The sequence below is a fragment of the Ciconia boyciana genome, chromosome 4 (assembly GCF_034638445.1).
Source record: "Ciconia boyciana chromosome 4, ASM3463844v1, whole genome shotgun sequence".
In the NCBI taxonomy this organism is placed as follows: Eukaryota; Metazoa; Chordata; class Aves; order Ciconiiformes; family Ciconiidae; genus Ciconia; species Ciconia boyciana.
The window spans coordinates 73446769-73471636 of NC_132937.1; the positions used below are offsets into that span (position 1 = coordinate 73446769).

At 45.2% G+C, this 24868-nt stretch overlaps 1 protein-coding gene across 1 annotated transcript in view; it reads right to left on the reverse strand.

Moving 5' to 3' along the window:
* Positions 1-11009, reverse strand: part of CPLX1 (complexin 1) — a 113821-nt gene extending 102812 nt beyond the window's left edge. The window contains exons 1-2 of the mRNA XM_072859183.1: positions 10813-11009; positions 9765-9867 (exon numbers count right to left, since the gene is read on the reverse strand). Of these exons, the coding sequence (XP_072715284.1) occupies positions 9765-9795 (31 nt within the window). The 5' untranslated portion in view covers positions 9796-9867; positions 10813-11009. The remainder of the gene's footprint in view (positions 1-9764; positions 9868-10812) is intronic.
* Positions 11010-24868: the final 13859 nt, after the last annotated feature.

Genomic DNA, 24868 nt, shown 5'->3' on the forward strand with positions numbered 1-24868 from the left:
GAAGTCCATTAAGTATGCAAGTTCACCTCTGCCAAGCACCAAGAAGCAGAAGGAGTGACAGAAGGAAAAAAGAATGCTATTCCCTTCCCATGAAGAGAAGGGCAGTGTTGAGGTGTCCATCAGTCACACTTGACTCTGTCCTGCTCTTGGGGTAATGGAGCCGCATACTGCTTCCTACATAAGAGGACTGTGAGAGACACCATCTAACCTAGAGAGCAAGTGACCTTCCTAAGCACACCCAGGGTTCTCCCACAGATGAAGCCAGCTGTTGGGCAACCGTCTCCCACTCAGTTACCTTAAACACAAAGTTCAAAATTCTTTTCCACTGGTCAACTTTGCCTGTGCTAGCCAGCAAAAAAGAAGAGGTGGATCCAGGGACACAGAGACATGGCAGTTCAGCTATCTGCCAACCTAAGCATGGACACACATTTCTTTGCCATCCCTTTTCCTTTAATTGTTGTCTGCCTTGCCCTTCATTGCTCCCATTCTCTCAGAAGAGAAGAGTTATCAAAACAGCTCCACCATTCCAGACTTGGGTTTCTTTGCTTCTTTCTGTATTTTCCACAGAAGATAATTCACAGCCATTTGAATCCCAAATTTCTGTTGATGTTGCATGTTTGACATTCCTTCAAGGTCAGTATCACTGCAAATAAGCCACAAGACTCAAATCATGCTGCAAAACCATAAGTAGCTGCTAAGCAGCTTCATTCTTGTAGGTAATGATAAATTCAAATTGTAAGAAGATGCACATCAGAGTCAGCAGATTAAATTTATTGTTTGTATTAATGCATTTCTGCAGTGACAGCACTCACCCAGTTTGAAGTCAGCTCATTTAAGACTGCAGGGGGAAAAAAAAAAAATCAATTCTTGAATTGCACAATGTGATCATTGATTTGTCCCTAGTTGAGAGAGACAATTTGTTTAAAGTATTTTGTTCCTAATATGGACTGTGATTTGTACCAGAGTTAGGAAGATCACTAGTAACTTTTGCCATGTCTGTAACTTTAGCTGTTACCCTTTAGCAAACCACATGACCATCTGCTGAGCAACCTGTGGAAATTCTCAGCCTTCTCAGCAAAGCTCATACTCATATACATACTCCAGCTACTAAAGCCAACCTGCAAGAAAGAGAACTGACTATATCCAAGCTCTCACAATCAAGCTGTAGGTGAGAAAATAAGACAGCAACCAACATAGTTCTCAAAGCCATAACTTAGCAAATGTTTAAGGTTCTGTGTAGCCTTGAGCAAGCATTTGATTTCAGTACATGGAATGAGTACACAAAGGCAGTGCAGAGTTGCAACCTCCCAAAGAGGAGCATCCAAGGCTAAGGCAGAGTGCTTTCTGCCCCACCACTGAAAGTGGAGAGTCAGAGAACTTGGAGGAGCCTCAGCATGCTGCATCTGCAGCTGTTGGAAGCGGGAGTAGAAATTCTGCAGCTTTGAGGGAGTAACGTCCCATAGTCACCACTTTATGAACCATATCCCCTCTCCAAGGGCCTGAAAAACTGTAGATCCCATCCTAGAGAATACTAGAACCTGTATCTGTCTCTGAGTCTCAGCACAAGCCTCTATTCCCTCTCTTTCCTCTCTGAGCACTACCACATAATGTTTGAAGGCAGGATCATGATGTTCAAACAGAAGAGTATGCATTTGCTTGTAGCCCTCTGACACGAGACAAGCCAGTGGCAATACACTAGAGATCTGTCCCTCTCTTTCTGCCAGCCTTTCCTGCTTACTGCCATTCCTCTTCCAGGGCTCCTTAACAGTTTCATGGCCTTCAAAAACTGCTGGAGAACTTCTAATCTCCATGTAGCTGCCACAGATTTCATACTGCAATTTCTCATGCAAACATCTTGCTGCTAGAATGGATTTTTGTGCTGTTGGTTTTGGGGTGCTCCAGAATGAAAGAGACATTCCTGTCCTCCATAAGGTCAGGGTGCCTGTCTTCCCTTAAAAATGGGGAGCCTTTGCAGAGATTACTTAGGCCTTTTGGAGTCCTGTACATTACTGCAGTGCTAACAAACACAAACAGTCCATACACTCTCAACTTAACTCAGCAAGATTTCTAAACCCATGTAGCCCTCATGGATTTGATTTCATAGTTTTATCTTCACTTCTAATCAAAGCACAAAGCCCTCCCATGTACATCAGCATTTACATACACCAGCCCTCTCTAATGGCTGTCCTTTTGCCAGCACATGAGCAAGTGAATAGGCCTCCACAGCTAACAGCTAAACTACAGTCTGAACTTCCCTCTCCCTAAGGACCAACACAAAGACAAATCAGTAGCTTATATTTTCAGAGTCCCATTTCACAGGGAAGGTCTGAATAACTGTAATGCATCATGCACTAGACTCCTGCCCAGCTCCAAATCCACTGCTGCAGATAGTGTTTCCTATGCAACGCAGACCACAAATTCAGTGCTGACAAATTCTATCTGTGCCAAAAGTATGTAGCTGGCAAGAAACTACCACTTTTCTCTGCCTCGATGAGAACCAACTTCGGTTATGAAAGGTACAGAAAAAGAAAAGGCAGAAAGATTCAGGTATACAGCAATAGCTGTTAAAATGAAATGTATGCAAAATTTCCTTTGAAGTGGACAGAGAATCAAAGCGAAGCATTTTTTGTTCTGCCACAAAGGAATCCTAGGTAAACTCCTTAATGCATGTGAAATTTCCATATTTCTCCCTCTCTTCCCTCTCTAAGAGAGAAAATTTCCTGTTTATCCATGTCACTCCACTCCAAGCAGGCTCTTGGCAAGCAGATACTCAGCTGGATAAATCTTAGTTAAGCTCTTTGTGGCATACCTCTACAATCATCAGGCTGAAGGTTGCTCATTTCCTCCAAGGATACTAAATAAGCACGCTCTGCTCTCAGTGCCTGCTTACAAATAAGACAAACAGAAGTAAGATCCCAGCAGACACAAGTGAGAGCATTTGTATGATTCTAACAGCAACAGGCCCAACAGAGGCAAGCAAACATAAAAACAAGATTTCTCAACAAAGGCACAGAAAGAAGGACCTGGCCAGTTTTCCTCCTCCTGGTTTGGATCATGGATGGGATAAATCATCTGACCCTCACTATAGTTTTTTCACTGGTATCATCTCCACAGTCAGTGATCTGCTTTCTTGGAAGACACTTTGCTCCTTAGTTTTAATGGGAATTCCTGAAGAACAAACTAAGCCCTACAGGTTGCCATTGGAGGATCTGGCATCAAATAAATGAACAAGGAAGACCCAAGACTGGTATAGATTAATCAGCCTTGAACAGCTATAGAACCTACATTTGCTTTGTTTTTCTGGAAGCACTGAGACACCTACATGGGATTTTCCCTTCTATCCTTGTCTCTGCAACAGACATCATGATTGCACTCAACTTAATCCAATTGCTTGAAGAAAATCTCTTTGCTAGCAGTATGCATTAGAAAAAAAAAAGGCCTATAAAACCATTCCTTGTGAAAAATGTATCCATCAGATACCAACACTACCTCTTCATCTTCAAAATGTCATTAAAATGCATATACTCAAAGCATCAGACAAAAAAAAAAAAAGAAGGATCCAGAAGATAATATTAATAGATCAACAACACAACCATACTACACACTGAGTCTGCAGAATTCATCTTATACTCTTACTCACTTAAGAATTTATAGTACAGAATAGTACAGTTCAGTGGAAGGGACCTACAATGATCATTACTCCAACTGCCTGGCCATTTCAGGGCTGAACAAAAGTTAAAGCACGTTAAGGGCATTGTCCAAATGCCTCTTAAGCACTGACAGGCATGGGGCATCGATCACCTCTCTAGGAAGCCTGTTCCAGTGTTTGATCACCCTCCCAGTAAAGAAGTGTTTCCTAATGTCAAGTCTGAACCTCCTTTGGCACAGCTTTGAACCATTCCCACACATTCTGTCACTGGATCCCAGTGAGAAGAGATCAGCACCTCCTTTTCCACTTCCCCTCCGCAGGAAGCTGTAGAGAGCAATGAGGTCGCCCCTCAGCCTCCTTTTCTCCAAACTAGACAAACCCAAAGTCCTCAGCTGCTCCTCACAGGACATGCCTTCCAGCCCTTTCACCAGCTTTGTTGTCCTCCTCTGGATGCGTTCAGGTACCTTAACATCCTTTTTAAATCATGGGGCCCAGAATTGCACACAATATAGGCAGAAGTTATCTGAGAACAAAGGTAGATGGGCCCCCAACATGTACCACATGCTACAGTGGGCTGGAGACCTGTCTCATCTCACATTCTCCAGTCTTTGTGATTTGAAAGCACCTGACTGCAAAATAAAAGGCCTCATGTATCACGGGTTTCAAGGATTACAGGCAAGAGAGACCCCAGAAGTAAATACCAGCACTACTTGTTGGCACTACAACTTGCAGTTCTGCATCACAGTTTCTATCGTGCTTCATGACCTCATACATTAACATAAACAGTGGTGCACAGTCTAGCTGATGCATGAAGTCCCAGAGCAGGAGAGGCTCAGCAGAGGACTGCAAATGTGAGAAACAAGAGGCTGAGTTGGAGGAGGAGAAGGCAAAAACCACTGTGTTTATTTCACTGTCTGTTCCACCCTGGACAGGTCTGTATTGCCTCTAACTGCACGCAATCTCACTTTCTCCTCCAGGGAAAATCAAGGACTTAATCCCCACATCACAAGCAAGTAAAGTGAGGCAAAAGCGGCAGTAAATATACACTTCATAAGCCACACAGAAGGCCGCTGCTAAGATGCTGTTAAACACTAGTATGGTTTCCATCCAGGCTTATCTGGCATTCACACACACTCACATCTTCACTAATGTAAGCTTAGCACAGGGGCTGCTTTTTCAGAGCTTATGGACAGTGACTTAAATTTAATTATCTTCAGGAGGGTTTAAATCTCTGCCTACCTTCAAGAACAAGGGGATTCCCTCTGGACTGAGTTTTGTGGTATACCTAGCTGAACCAAAGCTGCCAGTAAGGGACATGAAGTAGGCAGTCCCCCCCTGCTGACATATTCCAGATGGCAATCTGCCTACAGTATTTTAAGAATCCTTATGAACCAAAACAAGTCTTAACTGAATCTTGACAGATAAAAAAGTGAATGCCAAGCAGCAGTCCTCACTCTAAGCTGCTGCCAATAAAATAGAAAATCATGCCTGTAATATAGCCCAGTGAATATCTATCCAGAAACTCAAATGTACTCTTCCTCCTGATGGGCCTTGCATTGCACAATGAATTCAAGAGGTACTGGCAGCATGAAGAAGAAATTTAGACAGTACTGTCATATGCATCATTATATATGAAATGAGTTACATGATTAATCCACAGGCTGACATTAGGAAAAGTCACTATTTAAGGCAGGCATCCCAGCTAGACATTCCTCCCATCTGTGGTAATAAAAGGAGCACATTAAAAGGGCCCTGCACAACACCATATAATACAGTTAGAGCTATTGTGGCTGTTCTGTGTATCCATATCTTCACAGCCTTCTAGTCTGCACTTCTAGTCTCCACTTACAGCAGGAACTGTAGTTCCTGCTGTAAGAAATCTCTCTCTTCAGCCACATCATATCCTCTCAGACAAATCCTTCTCACCTTCCCATGGGCTTTCCCTTTCTCTTTTTCCACATGAAAATGCATAAGACCCTTGGCCTCAAGTCTCCCCATAACAGGATGACAGCCAGCAGTTTCATGAAGTTTAGCGTCTCTTCTACTTCAGTCCAGTTCCTCTATTTGTGCAAGCCACCAGTGACAGAGGAAGTGAGTGTAGCATGACATGGGAGTCAGATGTTAATGCACTCCTTGCTTTCACATAAGCCTATGAAGAAATAAACAATACCCAGTGAAAAACACTATGGCTAAATTCCTCCAGGGACCATTTCAGGTCCTCCACTTCCAGCTTTTTCCTGGGAAGTCATACACCTTGGTCATGATAACAGTGCTCTAGAGCTCTGACCTGCCTTGAAGAGCACTCCTAATGTAAAATGTAATCATGAAATCACTCTGGTTGTCTTCATACAGTGAACTGTCACAGGAACAGCAAAGTGACCAATCACCCTGGCTACACACCTATGTCAACGTCTGCTGGTGTGGCAGGGTCAGAGGTACAAAAGTATCCCTTTGCTGTCTCTGTTGTAAGAAGTCTCCCTTTGCTGTCTCTTCTGTGGAAGAAGCAGCAGTGTGCAGCCTCTAAGTTTCCTCTTGCTATTTTCTTCTTGTCATCCTACACAGCTAATCAGCATCATGGCTGTATTTCATATCTATGGAGTCTGTCATTGACAAACAGTAAATTGAGTAACTTTCACACAGGGTGCTGAAAGGTCTGAGGAGCACAAAAAAAGCCACAAAAGCAAATTGGTCAAATAAGCAATATTTTATACTGCTTTTCCTGGACCACAGTCCTCACTGCTAATGAAATGCTCAAGTATTTCACCTTGAAGAGGCCAGGGATTTGCAAAGACACATTTCAAGCTTGTCAACCACCAGACAAAGACTCTGCTGCCAACACTAGCAGCAAAACACCAGCGCTGGCAGCACAGCAGAGGATGGCCTTCCGCTGCACAGAAACAGCTGGCTTCTGCAGACCCCCTTTAGCAACAAGTCAGGGAAAGAACGTGCTCTACTTCAGCAATACAATAACCTGCCAAACTGATTTCACAAAACCTAAATCCCCTAGTCACAAACTTCCAAACAAAGCCACTCTACACAACATAACTGCCTTTCCTTGCTTGCTAACTTAGCTCACCTACATTTTAAAACACCTTCCTGCCGCCTTCTCCTCTGATGAGCAAAACTCCAAGGAAAAACAAATCTGACTGTCCTGTGCCATTAGAGACAAAGGAAATGTCTTCACAGACTGCTTCAAAAGCAATGGGAAAACCCCACAGGAGTGTTCTGCTAAGACTACTGCTTATTGTTAATTAAGCAGAGTGTGAGACCTCCTCTTCCTCAAGAAGGTGAGTGAGGAGGTGGGAGAGAAATGATGTTTTCCTTCCAGTACCTCCTTTGATCACTCCTATATGATGAAACCTGGTCCCAAAGTCCTCATATGCTTCAGAGCCCTCCACAGCCCTATCCAGCAGGAAAAGGGCAAAAGCACCCCACCTGCAAACAGTTCTCAGATCCAGGCTCTTAACTACCATAAGCTCTGGCCTAAGCCCCATTTTGATGCTGAATGCTGGAAAGAAAAAATGCCACGTCCATAATGCTCAGACAAGGAAACCAAATTGGCCCCCAGTCTTTGTGAGGTGTCCCCAGCTGAGATAGTGAAAGGGTTAAGCTATCATAGCTGTAGGTGGTCTGCAAGCAATATCTATAGCAAGTTTGATTCTCTGTAAATTGGAGGGGACCTTACTGACAAAATTGCAATTGTTTTTCTTTCTTCCAGGAGTGCTAGAAGAGATTTTGAGGATGGGATAAAAACTTTTGCACCATTCAAAAAATCCCAAGCAGACAGCAAAATGAATTCAGAGGTGTTCTGGGAAAAGCCACATTAAACTAAAATCAAAGAGTCATTAAATCCACAGGAAGATCTCCCTGAAACTGGGGATAATAAAAAAGCTCACTAGCAGATCACATCATGTATCCTAGCTAAAGCAAGCCTGTCACCCACCAGAGGTTTCACGCTTTGCTCAGTTTGCGCGTCTCCTTCTGAATGTCAGAGCTGGCAGACAAAAAAAGAGTTCTGGCCCCATAATTAAGGAAACAAACTGTAACCTTGAGTCCTTGGCTTGCTGTACCAGTGCAGCCAGATTGCATGCTTGCTTCAGCTTGGGCTTTAACTCCAGTGAGAAACAAGTGTCCAAAATGACCTTTACTTTCCATGTTATATTTGGTCTGGGAGATCGTGTTTTTCCTCTTTGAAACTATTTCTAATTTAAAAATAGGTCTCTGCTTAATGAATGAATATTTTCTGGATTTTACCATTCTGCAGAGACTTCTTCTTTTATTTAATAAGTGGGCAAGTTCCAGGCACATTTTGCTAACACATTAAGTCATCTGGCAGAAGAGCTGGTGCCCTGGGCAGCATCTTGACATACATCAGAAACTCAGGCTTCACCAAAAGATGCTTTTTGAATTTGCTTTCTCAGCAGCTCCTGTTATAATGCAAATCCTGACCTTGGCATGCAACATTATGTTAGATGAATGTCTGCCCAGAGTAAATGCTGTTAAGCATGGGCAGACACTGCTTCCAACTCAGGTTAGTCACTAAGCTGCAAGAAACGGCATGCACCTCAGCTGTTACTCCTTTGCTGCAACCCTCCTCCCCCTGCTTTTAACTGCAGTCTCTAAGCAGTTACTTCCCTTTAGTAGATTCACGGATCTTCAGCTGCAGTGGCTAAACCTCCAGTTTGCAGGTACACTTGTTCATTGCTGTGCAAGCAACCTTATTCACACTGTAGCAAACACTGCAAAAATCCACTCTTCTCAAAACTATTTCTTCTTCAAAACAGGCACTTATAAGTAATGAAATGTAACTGAAATGTAACACTGCTACCATACAAACCGTTATTTTCTCACATAGGTATCTTCATATCTTGCTATTTTGTGCAATTGAATTAGACCCTTTCTTCTCCAGTTTGATCTTCCCATTCAAAACACCCCAACTAAAACTTGGGTTGCTTGCTCTACTCTTAACTGTGAGAATTTTGCTCCCCAGGCGAAAAAAAAAAACAAACTACAGTTACTCTGCTTTCAAAGATGAAATTCATGTTTCCATGCCATGGGAGAGAGTCCTGCAGTAAATATTGAAACTGCATATGACATCAATAACACTATACATGAAACATTCCCACAGACCCATGACTCTACAGTTTCTCCAAAGGAAAATGAATGGAAAATGCACACATGAAATACAGTACAAAAGAGAATTATCAGAATCACCTCATCAACTTCCCCTGATGCCAACTATTCCAGTTCCCAACAGCAGCCAGCATTCAGCATCGTGTCAGTGACAGCTTTGTTTTGACTGAATGCTCAGGCCAAGCAGCCCAGAAAGGCAGGATAACTATGGCAGAATGAAGGAATCTCATTCCCAAATACTTCTGTATTGTTTTCAATTTCTCTTCCCACACACCACTTCCTTTTCTATTTCCCACCATTACGTTACAACAATTCATCACACACGGAAGGAAATATATTGAAACCATATAAAAGGCTGGCCTCAGATCCAGGTAGAGTGTGTGGGGATACTTTGTTACTGTTTCCCTGATTATTGTGGCAATATTCTTATTAAAAATAACTCTCCAAATACCAGGTACAAAAATTTCTGCACTGGCCATTTTTTGGTCAAGGTCTGGCCAATGTTTGGGGGAGGATGAAAAAGGGGCTCACACACACACACAAAATGCTACTCTTTCTTTACTCTAGCTAAACCTGTCTGCAGCCTTTGTAATACCTGCCTCAGTGGCATGGCATGAAGCAAAGCAAGACCTGCTGACTGTACAGCATATGCAGCCAGCTGGTAGGGTGGATATGGATATGCAGCCAGCTGGCAGGGTGCCAGATCAGGCATGACCCAGGGCCTGCACACCTTGTGTGGGAGGTCTCTCCCTTGACATGGAGCTTTGGTCTCTGCTTGTTGCTGCCCTCTCCTGCTCAGATTCTTCAAACACTTGGCTCTGGGATCATAAATCAGTGCCAGGCACGTTCTTCCAGGTCCCCAAACAGCTCTTCCAGCTGCAGACACTACCAGAGGCTCATAGGCAGTCCATCCTCTCTCTTGCCAGGTCCAAAGGGAAGGGGGGGAGGGAAGTAAGGCCCCTCATGGGCCAACCGCACTTACCTCCTAGAGCTTGTTTCATAACAAAATCCATGGTGATGGCTTAGGGGTGCCGCCCACCTTCACACCTCACATGCACAGAGACCAGGAATCCGTGGAGAGCAGTCTGCAAAGAGGCACAATCAAAAGAGGAATGGTGTCTCTAGGAGGAGAAAAGGCTGATGCCTGGTCTTTCTCGGCTCTCTCCCCACAGCTTTCTTCCCCTTGTCTAAGTGCAGGCAAGTTTCCAACCCCCCCAACCCTGCAGACCCTGGCTTTGCAAGACAAGGCAGCCCGCGGCTGGGGAGCAGAGCTGCATGCTGGCGGACGGGGAACGGGAGCGAGGAGGAGGAGATAAGAGGACACGGTGGTTCCCCCAGGCAGGGCAGGTGGCCGGGAGCAAGCCTGGAGGAGCAGTGCGGTGCTCCTCTTGGCTTGTCTCCTGCAGACGGGCAGGAAGGCGTTAAACCTTTGAACTTCCTCGTTTCCCCGCCTGCCTCTCGCCCACTAGGTTTTCGGAGGGCTAGCTCCGGAGTGGCAGCTCCGGCGGGCACCGCCGAGGGGGCATTTGAAGGTGACGCGCTCCGCAAGTGCCCGGGAGGGCAAGAGGGGAAAGCTGGGCCACTCGGGTGCGGATGCAGCCCGGCCGGCGGGATGGAGAGCACGGATGCGGGGCAGGGTCCCCGACCATAACCCCTCAGAAACCTCACCCAGAAAGACCCCAGAGCAATGCTAGCGAGGGCTGCACCTCCTCAGGAAAAGCCGGGACGGCTCAAGGTTGAGACCGGCCGGCCCCAGGTGCGGCACAGCAGCCGCGCCGCGCAGGCTGCTGCCTCCCTCTGCTGGCCCCGGCCGCAGGAAGCGGCGGGCTCGGCTTAGGGGCCGGCTGCCGTCCCCCACCCGGCACCGGCTCTGGTATCGGCTCACAGCCGTGCCGTGGGGCTGCGCGGCCCGCCAGCGCCTGGGAGGACGAGGGCTTTCCCCATCCCTGCGTGCCCGCACCCCGCCTCTCCTCGCTGCCCTTCCGCACGCCGGCCGGCACGGCACGGCCCGCCCGCCCCGGCGCCGATACCTCGCTCGGCGGCGGGCGCGGTGCTGAGCTGTGCTGGGCCGGTGGCAGGTGGGTGCGGCGGCTCCCGGCGGCTCCTCTCCGCTCCTAGAGGCTCCGGCCGGCGCCCATGTGCCTGAGGGCTGCCGGGGAAGTTGCGGGCGCGGGATGGGGGAGAGGGAATGAGTCCGGAGCTTCTCCCTACTTTTCCCCCGCTCCCCTCTTTTTATCACAGGATTTCCGGACCATCCCACCGACACGGTCCCTCCTTCCTCCTCCCCTCGTTGCGGGAGCTGGGCTCTCTCCCTCCCCCTGCCTCCGGCTCCCCCGCCCCTTCCCTGCACAGCCCTCGCCCCTCAATGCTCGCGGAGGAGGCCCCCAGCGCTCCCCAACCCCTCGGAGGGGTGCGTGTATTTGCATGCATGTCCCCCAGCCCATTCCCGGCTGTCTGCAGCAGCCAGGTGTCCTTGTGCTTTGCCGTGGGGGAAGGAGGGAAGGTTGTCAGCCCGCTGGTGCGTTTTGCAATTGCTTCCTTGCATCTCCTCGAGCGTCAGTGTGTGTGTGTCAGGGGAAATCTCTGCAAATACGGCTTCCTGCAAAAGGGGGAGGGTGGGAGAGCGATTCGCGTCCTCTGTTCTGGGTCCTTCCCGGAGATCCCCTCTCATCCCCTAGGTCCTGGAAGGAGTTGGAGAGGCAAGGAAGAAGATGGGGAGGGAGCAGAGCCTTCTCCTCCCTCCTCCTTCGCCTCGGATTTTACTGCGGACGGAGAAGGATCGCCGGCTGCTCGGCTCAGTTCTCTCGCTATCCAGCGGTGTTTGCAGTCCAGGAGGAGGCGGGGGTGGGGGGTGGGGTGGGGGGCGAGGATGGGGGTCCCCTTCCTGCGGTTGCCGGCTGAAGGGCACGAGTGCAACGATCCGTTGTCGGGCCCGAGTTCGAGACGGCATCTGAAGGTGAGGAGGAAGCAGATGGGTGCAGTGCGAGCGCTATGTGGCAAAGCAGAGCAATACCCCTTCATGGCACCGGCAGCCACCTTTAGGGATGTCGGCAGCTGGCTTGGGGCTGGGTGGGGAGGGGACGAGCTCTGCTGCTGATTCGCCTTCCTGTCGCCAGCAGGAGAGGTGGGACAGCAGCCCCAAAGCAACCGACATGGGGCTAAAAGGGCGGCGGGGGGACGCGGAATGGTGCTGGCAGAAGTGGGAGGCCGGGGGTGGGGGAGCAGCGGGGCCGACATCCTGGGGAGGCGCTGGCACAGCCCGTTGGGCCACCTCGTCTGAAGGTCATGGAGGGCACCGGGGCCGCACCTGGCACCGCCGGGAAAGGCGTGCAGGTCCAGCAGGTATAGCAGGCAAACCAATCCCTCTCGGGGAAGCGATGCCGGCCGCCGGGGCTTCGGAGCCTGCAAGGCTCTCGGGTGCCAGCTGCAGATGCGTGAGGGCATGCTTCTGTGCTCAGGAAAGCGTCCACCCACCTGGGTCTGCCTCGGTGCCCCAATGCCTGTCAATGTTTAAGAGGCAAATGGTTAACGCCCTTAATAACATGCTTTAACTTTTGGTCAGCCTGAAGCGGTCAGGCAGTTGGACTACATGATCATCATAGATCCCTTCCACTGAGCTATTCTGTTCTGTTCTATTCTATTCAAAGAGCTCCCAGAAAGCCACTTTTCCAACAAACACTAGTATCAGCCTAGGAAGCTCAGCTGGGTAGGCATGTGCTACACTTTTACTAACAAACTCCAGAAAGGAAAAATTAACACTAAGAGGAGGTGGAGAACCCTCTTGTTGTAAGCCTCGACTTAACCCCAGCATTTCCAATCTGAAGGAGATACTGGTACCTTTTTGATGCTCTCTTTTCCATGCATACCATAGCAGTGGCTCAGCAGAGATGGCTGTGCCCAAGAAATGAATCTGGGAGCCTGCTGGAGTTGTGTGCCCAGGTTTCCTGTGCAATTAACACAGTATTTCCAGGTCTGTGTTGCCTCTCCAAGTGCCCATATAAATTTGAGCAGGGCTTATAGTTTGGGTCTGTCATACAACACCTTACATTCTTCCTTCATCATGTGATTGCTCTTGAAGAGGAGGACAGTATGCCTGCCCGACACTACTAAACCTCCAGGTGCACACCTTGATCTTATATCATGGAGTCTGAGAAGGAATAATTCAAATGCCCTCAAATACAAGGATCAGAGAAGTGTGGGCTAATAGTTACACCTAATTGCCTAAAACCAGGTTTCTCCTCCCTGCTTTGGGGATCCTGGCACATGCTATGTCAAGGAACTCCTGTAGCAGCTGAGGGTCAGCACAGCCAAGTGGGGTTGCTGAGCAACGTCATCTTTCCTATCCATAGACTCCTTACAAGCTTTGCAATTGCAAATGTCCTCCCTTGTGTGCAGAGAATAAAGTGATGTTATCCACAGGGGCTTTCACAAGCCAGGCAAAAAAATAGGCACATCAAGGAGAAGACCCTGAGAGGTCCTTGAGCTTCTTGTTGACCTCTTTAGAGCTGCTGGTCTGTCCCCAGAACCAGCTGACTCTCCAAAGGTCAGGTACGCATGGTTCTGTCCCCAGACTACTCCCATTTTTTCCAGATTATACAGCTGCCACAGAAAATCAAGACACATGAGGCACTGAAACATGACCCCAACACCCACTGCTTCATGGCTCCCTCTTTTTCAGTAGAACAAGGCACAGAATCACCAAACCACAAACCCCACTGAGATACTCCTAGTCCCAGCTTCAGCATCTCTTCCGTACCCCAAGTGCCAGCTTCCAAGCAACTCCCACAGGATGTACTTTCAAGATGAAAACTCAAAACCTTGTGAGCCTGATTTGGGTACCTCCTATCCAGGTGGTACCCTGACCTATCAGTCAGGAAAGGTCCCACCAGTACCCTCCTCACCACACAAGGTTCAAGCACAGAGGCAAGAAAGGACATGGTCAAAAGGAGGTGATGTAGTTTATAGATCCGTGTCGAATAATCATAGAATCATAGAGCCATAGAATGGTTTGGGTTGGAAGAGACCTTAAAGATCATCTAGTTCCACCCCCTCTGCCATGGGCAGGAACACCTTAGAATCATAGAATCATAGAATTGTTTAGGCTGGAAAAGACCTTTAAGATCATCAAGTCCAACCGTTAACCTAGCACTGCCAAGTCCACGGCTAAACCATGTCCCTAAGCACCATGTCCACACATCTTTTAAATACCTCCAGAGATCATGACTCAACCACTTTCCTGGGCAGTTTGTTCCAGTGCTTGACAACCCTTTTGATGAAGAAATTTTTCCTAATATCCAATCTAAACCTCCCCTGGTGCAACTTGAGGTCATTTCCTCTTGTCCTATTGCTTGTTACTTGGTAAAAGTATTGCTGGCAGTGGCATCAAACTGGTATGAGTGGGATGGATTGAGGTTCCTCTCCTCCAGCAACTTTAGTTTAAAGCCCTCTTCACCAGCTTGGCAAGCCTATGACAGAAGATGCTCTTCCCCTTCTCTGACAGGTGGACCCCATCAGCCCCTAGTAGACCAGGTTTCTCAAAGAGAGTCCCATAGCCAAACCCCTGGGTGTGGCACCAGTCCTATAACCATTTGCTCATTCGCCAGATTCTACTGGCCCTTTCAAACCCTTCCCTTTGACTGGGAAGATTGATGAAAAGCCTGCACTCCAGAGTCCCTCACTGCTGCTCCCAGGACTCTGTAATCCTTCTTGATACTTCTCAGACTGCTCCTGGCTGTATCACTGGTGCCCACATGAAACAGCAGCACCAGATAATAGTCAGTGGACTGTATGAGGCTTAGTAGTCTCTTGGTAACATCCCTGATACGAGCCCCTGGTAAGCAGCACACCTCTCTAGAGAGCGCGTCAGGTTGGCAAATGGTGCATCCATACCTCTCAGAAGAGAGTCACCTACTACTGTCACCTGTTGCCTTTTCTCAGTTGCACTAGTTGTTATACGAGGAGCAGATCAGGCTGTCTTACTCAGCTCCAGCATCTCTCCTGGTATGACGAGTCTTTCCTCTTCAGTCTGCAGAGTGGTGACGAGGTTCTGCAAGGGCACTTCACGCTTCAGGGGAAGTCTCTTCCTCCTGCTGGTCCTTGCTGTTGCAACCATCCATTATTCTGCATTATTGGCCCCCCTCCTTTCTGTGTACACTGTCAGGGTAGTTTTTGGCTGTTTGGCCATGGACTGGGGCTCCACTGCAGACTGTGCTTGGAACCAGCTATCTAACTCCTTCTCAGCCTCCCTGATGTTATGCAGCCTTCTCACCACCTCCTGTAGCTCAGCCACCTGCTGTAGGAGGTCCTCCACCTGGGCTCACCTTTTGCAGGCAGGTCTGCTGCCTGTCCCTGTCCCAGGAAAAAGGTCTAGGCACTTCCTGCAGTCCAAGGTCTGCACTGCAGCCTCTCCCTTCAGCAGCTCTGTCTGGGTGGAGGCATCGGCCACCGCTGGGGTAGATTGTGCAGACCCCCCAGATGGAGCTGCAGCCTTTGCTCTCAGGCGAGTGCCCACCATTCTGCCTTGAGTGTCAGGTAGGATGCGTGCCCTTGAGCTGTGAAGATGGTCACAGAACGGTGCCCAGGTTATGTGCGTACTTCAAGTCTCCCACTCGGCCGGTGGAATACCCCTCCTTCGACGAGGCGCCCTCCCGGCACGCCCTGCCGCGCAAGCGCCGCATCACACCCTGCCTGACTCCGCCTCTGCCCACCCTGCTCGCAGCGCTCCCTGGGGCTGCCCCAGCGGGGGGCGGCCGCCGTTACTCCTGGCCCCGCCCACGCCTCCCCAGCCGCTCTCGCGAGAGCTGCCGGCTCCTGGCGGGTCTCTGCGCTCCCCCGGGTTTCCCCGGCTCAGGAAACGCCTCTGCACGCCGCCATCCCCCGCTCCGCTGCGGAGGGCGCCTGCACCAGAGCTGGTCGCCTCTGCGAGTCTCTGGTCTCCCAAAGGCTTCTGGAGAAGGCTTTTACCTCGGAAATTGAACAGAGGGTTCTGACACAACCTTTCCTCAATTTGCTGAGAAACTCAAGCGGACGGATGGACTCATGGGGATCTGTTATGTGATTTACCTGAGATACATGACTTCTGCTACAAGAGAAATAACAGCTTGTCCAGCCTGGCAATGATATGAGCAATGCCCCATGAATCTTCTTTCTGATGGCATATGACAATAAATTATGTCCAGAATACTTCATGAATATGAATCTGACAGTAATGCAATTAAATAGTGTATTTACGGGACAACAACAAATCTCAGAAATAGCAATGTTTTCTGATCAGGGCAAAGGATAGGGATTAGTATCTGTGCGTGGGATCGGTCCCAGCACCATGGACAGAGGAGAACTGCCGTGCACAGCGAGGCTACCGCTGACGGCTCCAAAACTTCCCAAATCACCAAAAGCCAGTTCTTAGTCTGGTTTGCACTGCGTGACTGAGATATACCTGCTCCTGATTGTGGGAACAGGCTTATTCTTCTTTTATAGAACCAGAACAATAGGAATCCACTCTGTGACCTTGCTTGGTGCAGATGAAGAGTACAGAAAATTCAGAGCAAAGATCTCCTCCGTGGAGCTTTGTCCGTAGAACTGAGACTCCTTGGCCACCAGCTGGGAATCTGTGTGTTTACTGATGTCTGTGTAAGAAGGTGGAATAAGGAAATAATCGGCTTTGATCACATTTTTCATAGAAAAATTAATATTCAGGTCTTCAAAAAGAAGGAAAAGAGTCTGTTTCCAGAAAAAAAAAAAAAAAAAAGTCAAGATGTTTCATTTCAACATCTTTAAATGCAATGTTTGATTTTTCAGTTCCATATGGTGTTTGACTGCTAAACTGAAATCAATGCCATTTAAAAACAATACTAATAAGAAAGCTCACAAACCAAGTATGAAAGTTACAGAAAATACTTAGGCACTTCCCCACCCCCCTTTTTTTTTTTTGCCACCTTATTATCAGCTCACACTGATGTAACTGCAGCACTGTTCAGTGCACTGCAGGCAGGACCTGGACAGTAGCAAGATGATTAGCTTTTAATCAACACAGCTACTGAGAGAGAGGAGTCAGACACTTGCTAAGAGTAGTTTGTGGACAGCAGTTGCAGTCCCTCCAGTGGTTTAGTTCACTGAACACAAACCTACTGCATGTTTCTGCTTGCTCTTGAGCTGTCAATTCTGGCTGTCAAAACATTTCAAAATTCATGCATTTTTGTCTCTTCAAAAGTATTGCTTTGTTTATTGTTGTTCTACTCAATTTATAGCAGGCTTTGAGAAAGCTCTTTATTTTCCAACCAAATAGAAAAATGTATATATATATTATTTTAAAGAATTGAGTGTTTCCCTTAAGTCAAAACAGTGAGAGGACTTTTCAACCATTTCTGCTAGCTCTGAAGAAAAAGTCACTTCAGATTTCTTGAAGATGACCTTTCTAGGTGAGCATTTGCTGCAGCTATCATAAGACCAAATTTTAGCTGCCTGCACTTATAAAACCTGAAAGAAATATGTATTGATCACCCTGTCTCCATGACATGCAGACACAGGCATGTATATTATATTTTCTTTTTTGTGAGCACAGATGTCCAAGCCTGGTTTATGAACAAGTCCCTTGGTAGGCTGCCATTTACAGCTTCTAGCTCCTAAGCTGGTGGTTTATTGTTTGTTCTCCCCCTTTACTACCTGCCTTGTCCCTGTAGCTCCACCCCTTTCTCTGTTTCCTGTTCCCTGAACAAGCTTTTGCCTTGCCAGACAGATTGACTCCCATCTCAGCAGTGCTCCGATTCCTGCAGATAGGCATGATGGGGTAAAGATCCTGTAGCTCTTATCTCCAGGATTTACTGCTCTACAATATAAGTCTTCTTTGGCAGACAGAAGTTGTCCACATAGCTGAGAATCCATCTTTATCACTCAGGTGATCAAATCATGATGTCTTTACCCGAAGTATATCAAGCTTTTGTTGTGAGATCACTATTTCAAGTATTTCTGGCAGGAATTTTTCTATCAGTAAGTAAGAGTCATCCAAATTGGTGCATTCTATGGAAATGTGTTGGTTTATACAGAAGTTTAAACGCAAACAAGCTAAAGAAAGTATTTTTGCTTTCTTGTATTTGATGCTGTTGAGACATTCTGCTTTGATACAACAAAAATATTGCACTTTGGCAATGACTAAATCATTTTGCCTTGACTCTTCTCTTCTAGCAATACATGTCTGTATCAAAACTAAACACATAATGATACCAGAGTACCTCTTTTTTCAGATTTTCTGTGTCATGGGGGGAAAAGATGTCACGTTTTTCCTCTTTGTTGCAATTTAGAGTGGAAACAAGATTCAAAATGTCAAACATACTTTAGAAGATAATTTCAATTTTTCCAGCTAGTTCTGTGCCTCACCTTCTTTTATTACTCTACTTCTTGTCAAAGAAAAGGAACAGAGGGAAACAGCGTACTCAGACAAGATATTAGCTTGGTATCAGATGCTGTAGCCTGTAGTTCTTTTCCTGCATAGAAAGGGTAGTCCCAAGTTCTGAACTCAACTTGGAAGGGAGCTATTCACCTCAGCAGGCATAATTTCCCAGCCATAACAAAGAGCTTAATTGTTTGTTACTTTTAACTTTTCGTTAAACATGAAGTGAGCATGTGCATATCTCTTTAGATAATTCAGATACTTGTAGAGCAATTACTCTTAGGTGTCATGTGTGATGCTGGCAAATTAAGCTGTTACAATATTATGCTGTTTACACTCAGATATCTCCAAAGAGACCATAATACTTAGATGCAATCTAACAGCTCAGGAATCCTCATGCCTTCCTATTTCAGTCTTGAACTTGCTCTCCACCACCTCACTTTGATAAGGAACCTAAGCATGTGATGAAGTAATTTTCTAGGTAGAGAGTATTTGCTGAATCAGGATGAGGGAAATAGCAGTACCTGGAAATAACGAATGTATGTAATCCATAAAATACAGACGTACATTTCACCTTAAAATTATAATTTTTTTCCCTCAGTGGAACTGTAAAAAGTAACTTGTAATGTCATATAAATAAATAAATAAATGTGTCCAACCAACTCATTCCCTGCTTTAACTGGCATGATATTTCTTGCACTGGTCCATTCAATGTCAGTCAGCTAACAGCTCCATAGGTGTTGTGGGAACAAGGTTACATGCAGGTAGCAATGTTGGAGATTCTATCCCTTCGAGTTGCACAACTAAACACAAGATCCACCATGCAATGAGGAAATCCATCTGCAAGGGCAGCCACAGCCTTACACAACAGGCTGTTCTTTCATTTAGCTTCTTTCCAAGAGGCTCCAAGGACATCCACTACCACCCTTCTTCCTGCTTCATCCTTGTCTTGCCAGTTGATCATGTATGTCACAGTCCCTATACTGTTTTTTTTTCTTCTGATATGTTTTAAGACTTCCTCTCTTCAGTAAGTGCCACACCCTCCTGACAATACTGTAAGTTTGCATTTCATCTCTCTTGCTCTGAAGCTATCCACATGCGGGCAAATCAATGCAAGCGGAGCTAAAATGTTGCATCTATTATTGATTCTTCTCTTACTAGAATGTTTTTCACACCACATCTGTTAGGTCTATAATATTATCCCACTGTCTTCTTGGGTTATAGCAACTAGTAAGTCAGACCCCAGGGATTTATTCTGATCCTGTAATAACTTTTATAGCTAAAATTGATTAAAAAAAAAGAGCTAGCCTTTTTATTCTTTCCATTTCCACATCCTCCCCATGCCCAGTGCAAGCAAGTGAATCCCCTAGCAAAAAGGAAAAAAGTTAGCTATAGATACAGTGTTAGTGTTTGTGGAACACATCAGCTCTGACCCTATTAAACAGTCATGAGATGGATGGCTGACTACCGGCCAGCAGAAATTAGTCTTCAGAAGCCATAAAAAAAGTTCTTAAATCTAAATGAGAGGAGTGTTAGACAAGAATGATCAAAACACAGATTCCAATTTAAGCTAAAGCACTAGAGAAGGAGTTTGTCTTCAAGCACTTTCTTAAGCTACACGGAAATAACTGGACTTAAGCAGATACTTCCATTACTGCATGTGTGTAGGTGCTTTGCTGAATCGAAATTAGCTCCTCTAGGCCTGAATATCACAAATGATGAGTTTTCCTGAATACAAATCATGTGATTTGGAAACACGATCTGTCAATTTAACTTTTACACAGGGCCTTCCTGTATGATCAGTCTTTGCGAAAATTAGTTACAGAGTATATGAGAAAATTCACTGTGTTCAGTGAATCTTCAGGAGATGCAGATGTAAAGAGGAAAATGTCCTTTGTTGAGAGTCGAAGCATTTCAGGATTCAATAACTCAAATGCTTAATCATTAATGTGCCTGAGTCTCTGTGAAATACAAGCATTGTTCCATACGCTTCTCTGCCTTTTAATTCCACATTGCTTGCCACTAATTAGTTACGTGCCATTTCTCATCTAATCTCCTTTTGTAAAATTTAATCTTCAAATTATAGCATTTCTCAAACACACAAAGCCAGCTGATGCACATCAAGCAAAGCAGATAATTATTCTTGCAGAAAAAAATGAAAGCCTCTCTGCAAGCTCCCCCTTGCTGTGCCAGTTACAGTTTAGCCGAGTGAAGTCCTTTACCCACTTGCTTACCCACTAAGTAGCATGCAGGGGCAGGGCAGGGGGAGCTGAGTTGAAGAGGCCTGGTTGACGTTGCATTCATGCTTGTTCTATACAGGACTGAGAAATGTGTGTTCAAAGCAGAAAATTTTGTTTTCTTATTCCATTTGTGTTATTTCTCACTCAGGTTTCTAAGCTGCCTGGGAATGGTGGCAAATTCCCTGCTGGGGCTTCCTCCACAAATTGTTGTTTGTTTCACTCCCACTCAGTCTGTACCACAATTATACTTTGGACTAAACCACTCACTCACTTTGGAGGGTTTCCTGCTTCACTATCATGGTGAAATAGTGATAAACACCCAAATAACGGCTTAGGACTCAGTGGTTAAGCACACACTTAAGCAACCTGCCTGAAAAACAGCTGTGGCTTGATTCAGAACCCAAAGGCATAAGAAGGAATCAGAGTTTTTTTAAGGTGGAAATAGGACTTATACAACCCAACTGTGCATTCATTTGGTATTGTCTATCGGCTCCATAATTTTTTAATCCATCAGCAAGTTTCAACCTCACATAACACAGGAGTAAAAGTCCCCAATTATGAGTTTTGATGAATTTCATGGAAATTTCTGGCTTGGTAGAGAAGAGAGAGTTAAATTTATTAAGCCTTCATGAGGGAAAAAGTGTAGTAAGTGTTGCCCTAGTAGGCAATAGAGAATCTACTCAGGAGAATATTTAAGGAATTCACATTATATTAGCTTTATTAGCTTATATTTTTTGTTTTCCCCTTCAATTTGAAATGGTGAGGAACACAACTGAATCCATCTTTTCCACACTCCACTTTTTACTTAGAGCTACCTCTGTCACAAAATGACTTTATAAGCTACCTTTAAATGAATGTCTGCACACTTGTGTGATCTGAGATTTGCCTTCTGCTCCACGCCATATGACATGGCATTGACACTAGAAAATTAAATAAAAACAAGAAATTGCACTTCAAGAGGCTCTAGAAGTCTGCTGCCTGTTATGTGCATGGATTTCAAATTGTCCCACTCATTTATTGAAAATTCATTGAACATGTATTTCTTGCACTGCTGATAAGGAAGCCATCCTTGCATATGGAGAGAAAAGGTAAGGAAAACAAGAAAGGCATCAGCTTTCTGCAGGAGCAGAATTTGAACAGAAGTTTCCAGGAATGAATGTAGAGCGAACTCCTACTCCTAATATGAACCAACATCTCTAGTATTAACATTGCATGGTACCACAAATATGGGTATCTGAAGTTCATCAGCAAAGTCAAATGGAGGAAGTGTTGTGATAGTTACTAAAGGAGGCCATGAAAGGAAGTTTGGCCCTGAGAACCATGGTAGTATATCCAGAGAAAAATCTATCCCAATCTACCTTAGTGATGGAGGCAGGAACAATAACAAAGGTGGGCCTCTTCCCTCACTGCATGGGACACAGACAGTTTAAGCCTTTTTTCTCCCCTTTCTGGGCCACATCATCCCCAGAGTGTGTGACCACCTGTTGTGGTGGCTATTACCAGAGTGTGGCCCCTAGCAACTATGATTCTTACTGTATTATGAAGAGCTTTTATCCTCTGATTACCATTACCCAACCCAGCACATTACCATGTGCTCCGGACAACATGAGTGATGACAGAAAAGGAAGAAGTGAATGTCGGAGCAGGAAGTGTAGATATTTTAGCCAGCCTGTTCACGTATTGTAAACTCTTCCCTGCAATGGGACACAGCCTCCTAAGCTGAACACACAAGGATCAAAAGACCCCTTTGGAGACATAGCCCAAAAAGGAAAGCTTGCTTTTTCAGCCTCCTGCAGCAGCAGCAAAAATATAGTATGACATATAAACAGAGTTGTCTCCATCAGATAATATCAGTATCAGGGAAACATTATTCTCCATCCCTCAGAGGTGCTCACAGTGAGGGTTCAGGAGCAATGTAGTCAGAAATAACAAAATAAGAGTGTAACGTGCCACAGCCTTGAGCTGTACAGCTGTTGCTGGATGATCAGGTTTTAAGATTGTTCTGTAAAGATTTTTAACAGAAAGAGAACAATTGGTCTGAAAGACAAACTAATGAAAAGGTGTGTATTTGTGTGTGTATGTATGCATGCATGCACCTAAGAGCACCAGAAGAAACAGTAGAGTAAGTTTTACAAGAACAGACTGTATTGGTAACCAAGGACATAAAGGACAACAATCAAACTGCTAAACACTCGCAAACTGGGGTTTTTTGCGTTGACCCCAGAAGGTGAGTGCCCTTGTAAGGTCACAGCCCACGGCTTGTCAGAGACACCTTTCTTAACAGGAAGATGGCAATGTTATAGCACATCCTATACTGGTCCTCTTCCTCCTATCTCAACAAGAAGACAGACTGTACTTTTAAAATTATCTAAAAATTAGGAAACAAGGACAATGGGCGTATCTTGTTTAGTATTCATGGAGGATGGAATAAGCAAGTTTCAATGCAAAATAGCTGATGACTCCTGAAGAGTATGAAAGGTCTATCCAAAAACCAACTTGCCCAAGAACCTATCAAGAGAAACCCAAGAGATGCAATGAAGACTTAGCAGTGAGCATTCATTGTCCTCTGTGTCATACATAACGGATCTTAGAGCAGCTGGGCACACTCATCTTGGTGCTGGTGACTGGATGTGAAAGTGTAAGTCCATAGCTTCAACATACTTAAAGATTATTTAAATAAAAGTCCCTCCCCTTTCCATAAGGTCTTGCACTGAGTTTTGTTACATTTATCTCCTACAGTACATATTAGTGGAAAAATACAGACTAATATGGTATAGACTTCCTGAAGACCCAAAGACAAGATTAGTGGGACATGTGAAGTCACTTTGGGACAGGAAAACAACAGGAATGTCATGGTTAATTGGTAACCAACTCTCTCCGTGGCTCCCTGCATAGCATAGAACTTTGTAGTTAGCAGACAAACAAGTTTGGGAAACCTCATTACAGTTCTGGGACTGAATTATTTTCAGGTTAGAATGAAATGAGTGTTCAGCAGGTAAAGGTCAAGCTTTCACAGTTGTACATCAATCCAGAGGGGACGGAGAAACACATCCATTAAATTCACAAATCCCAGATGAAAATTCAAGTCATGGTGATATATTTAGCTGGCTAAAAAGGGCACTCCCTGTGTTGCAGCTGAGATAAGAGCTCTTCTGACTTCATGGAGGCTGCAGCTTAAAATATCACAGGAGGCAGAAACTGAAATCAATGAAGCAGCATTTACCAAGCAAACACTAATGAGAGCTTAACTCCAAATAAAATAAATGCAACTTGTGAGAACACTGTGAACCCCCAGTCCTAGAAAACAGAATTGAAATAAAACCCATAGGATGATAGTACTTTTTATGAGAGTTTCTGTAGAAGGACTTTCTTGCTTTAGTTTTGTTGTGCTTTTTTCCTTTGTTTTTACCAAGTTTTCATTCAAATTATTTTTGCTCATGTTTTCAAAGAGTTCAAGAAATGTTAAACTAAAAAAAACACTACAAAAACCCACAACCTCTGTTTTTCAAAACAAGCTTTTGATTAAAAATAATGATAATTTAATTTCTGAAAACTGTTTTTGGTATTAAAAGAAAAAAATTCAACCTCACACATTTCTGTCAAACCACCTGAAAACCAAATACTTCAGCAGAAAATGTTACAGACAAAATCTGATTCTTTAAAAAGTTATTACTCATTTCTGCTTCCAGTTTCTAGAAGAAAAAAATATCTCAACCACAAAAGGAAGTTTGGTTCACAAAATGTTTCTCTTAATCTTACAAGGGGTTACTTTGATCACAAAGAAGTCCAAAACCCTTTTGTTTTTGTAAAGGGATTCCATGGAGCAGAAGGTAGGAGTTTGATATCTTTTTTCCCAAGAATGATTGCTAAAATACAATGGTAGGACCCCTTTGTAAACTTCTGAGACTAGACTGGATTTGGAGAGGAAAAAAGGATAGGAACACAGTGTTCTTTTTAAAATAAAGGCTTCCAGAGCAAAGACACGGACACTGTTAGAAATTCAATTCTCATCAGATTTCAGGGGAGATAAAAATGTATTCTACCAGTTCAACAGTAAGAGGGGACCTGAGACTTACCTGGAAAGTAGTTCTGTCTTCTGACAGGATATTTCAACATTGCTTGGCCTTTACTAGAAATTCCAAAATTGAGGGGCTTAATAACTAAACAACCTTTTCCACATGATTACCAAATTGTATGCAGAGCTGTGATTGAGTTATTGCTTGATGACACTACAATTTCATGTGGGCCCCATTTTAGGCTGATTACTTGCATTGCTTAATTATAAGGTACATCGCTGCTTGAACTGATTCACTGTTTTGATTATTGCATCATGTGATTGCCTGGTTCACAAAAGCAATTATGCTCAAACAGAATCACTACCAGAAGCTTGGAGGATTGAACTCCTGCAGTGAGCAAACGTTGTCTTCCCATGTGGGTTTCAGTTGTTGTGGATTTTTTTCT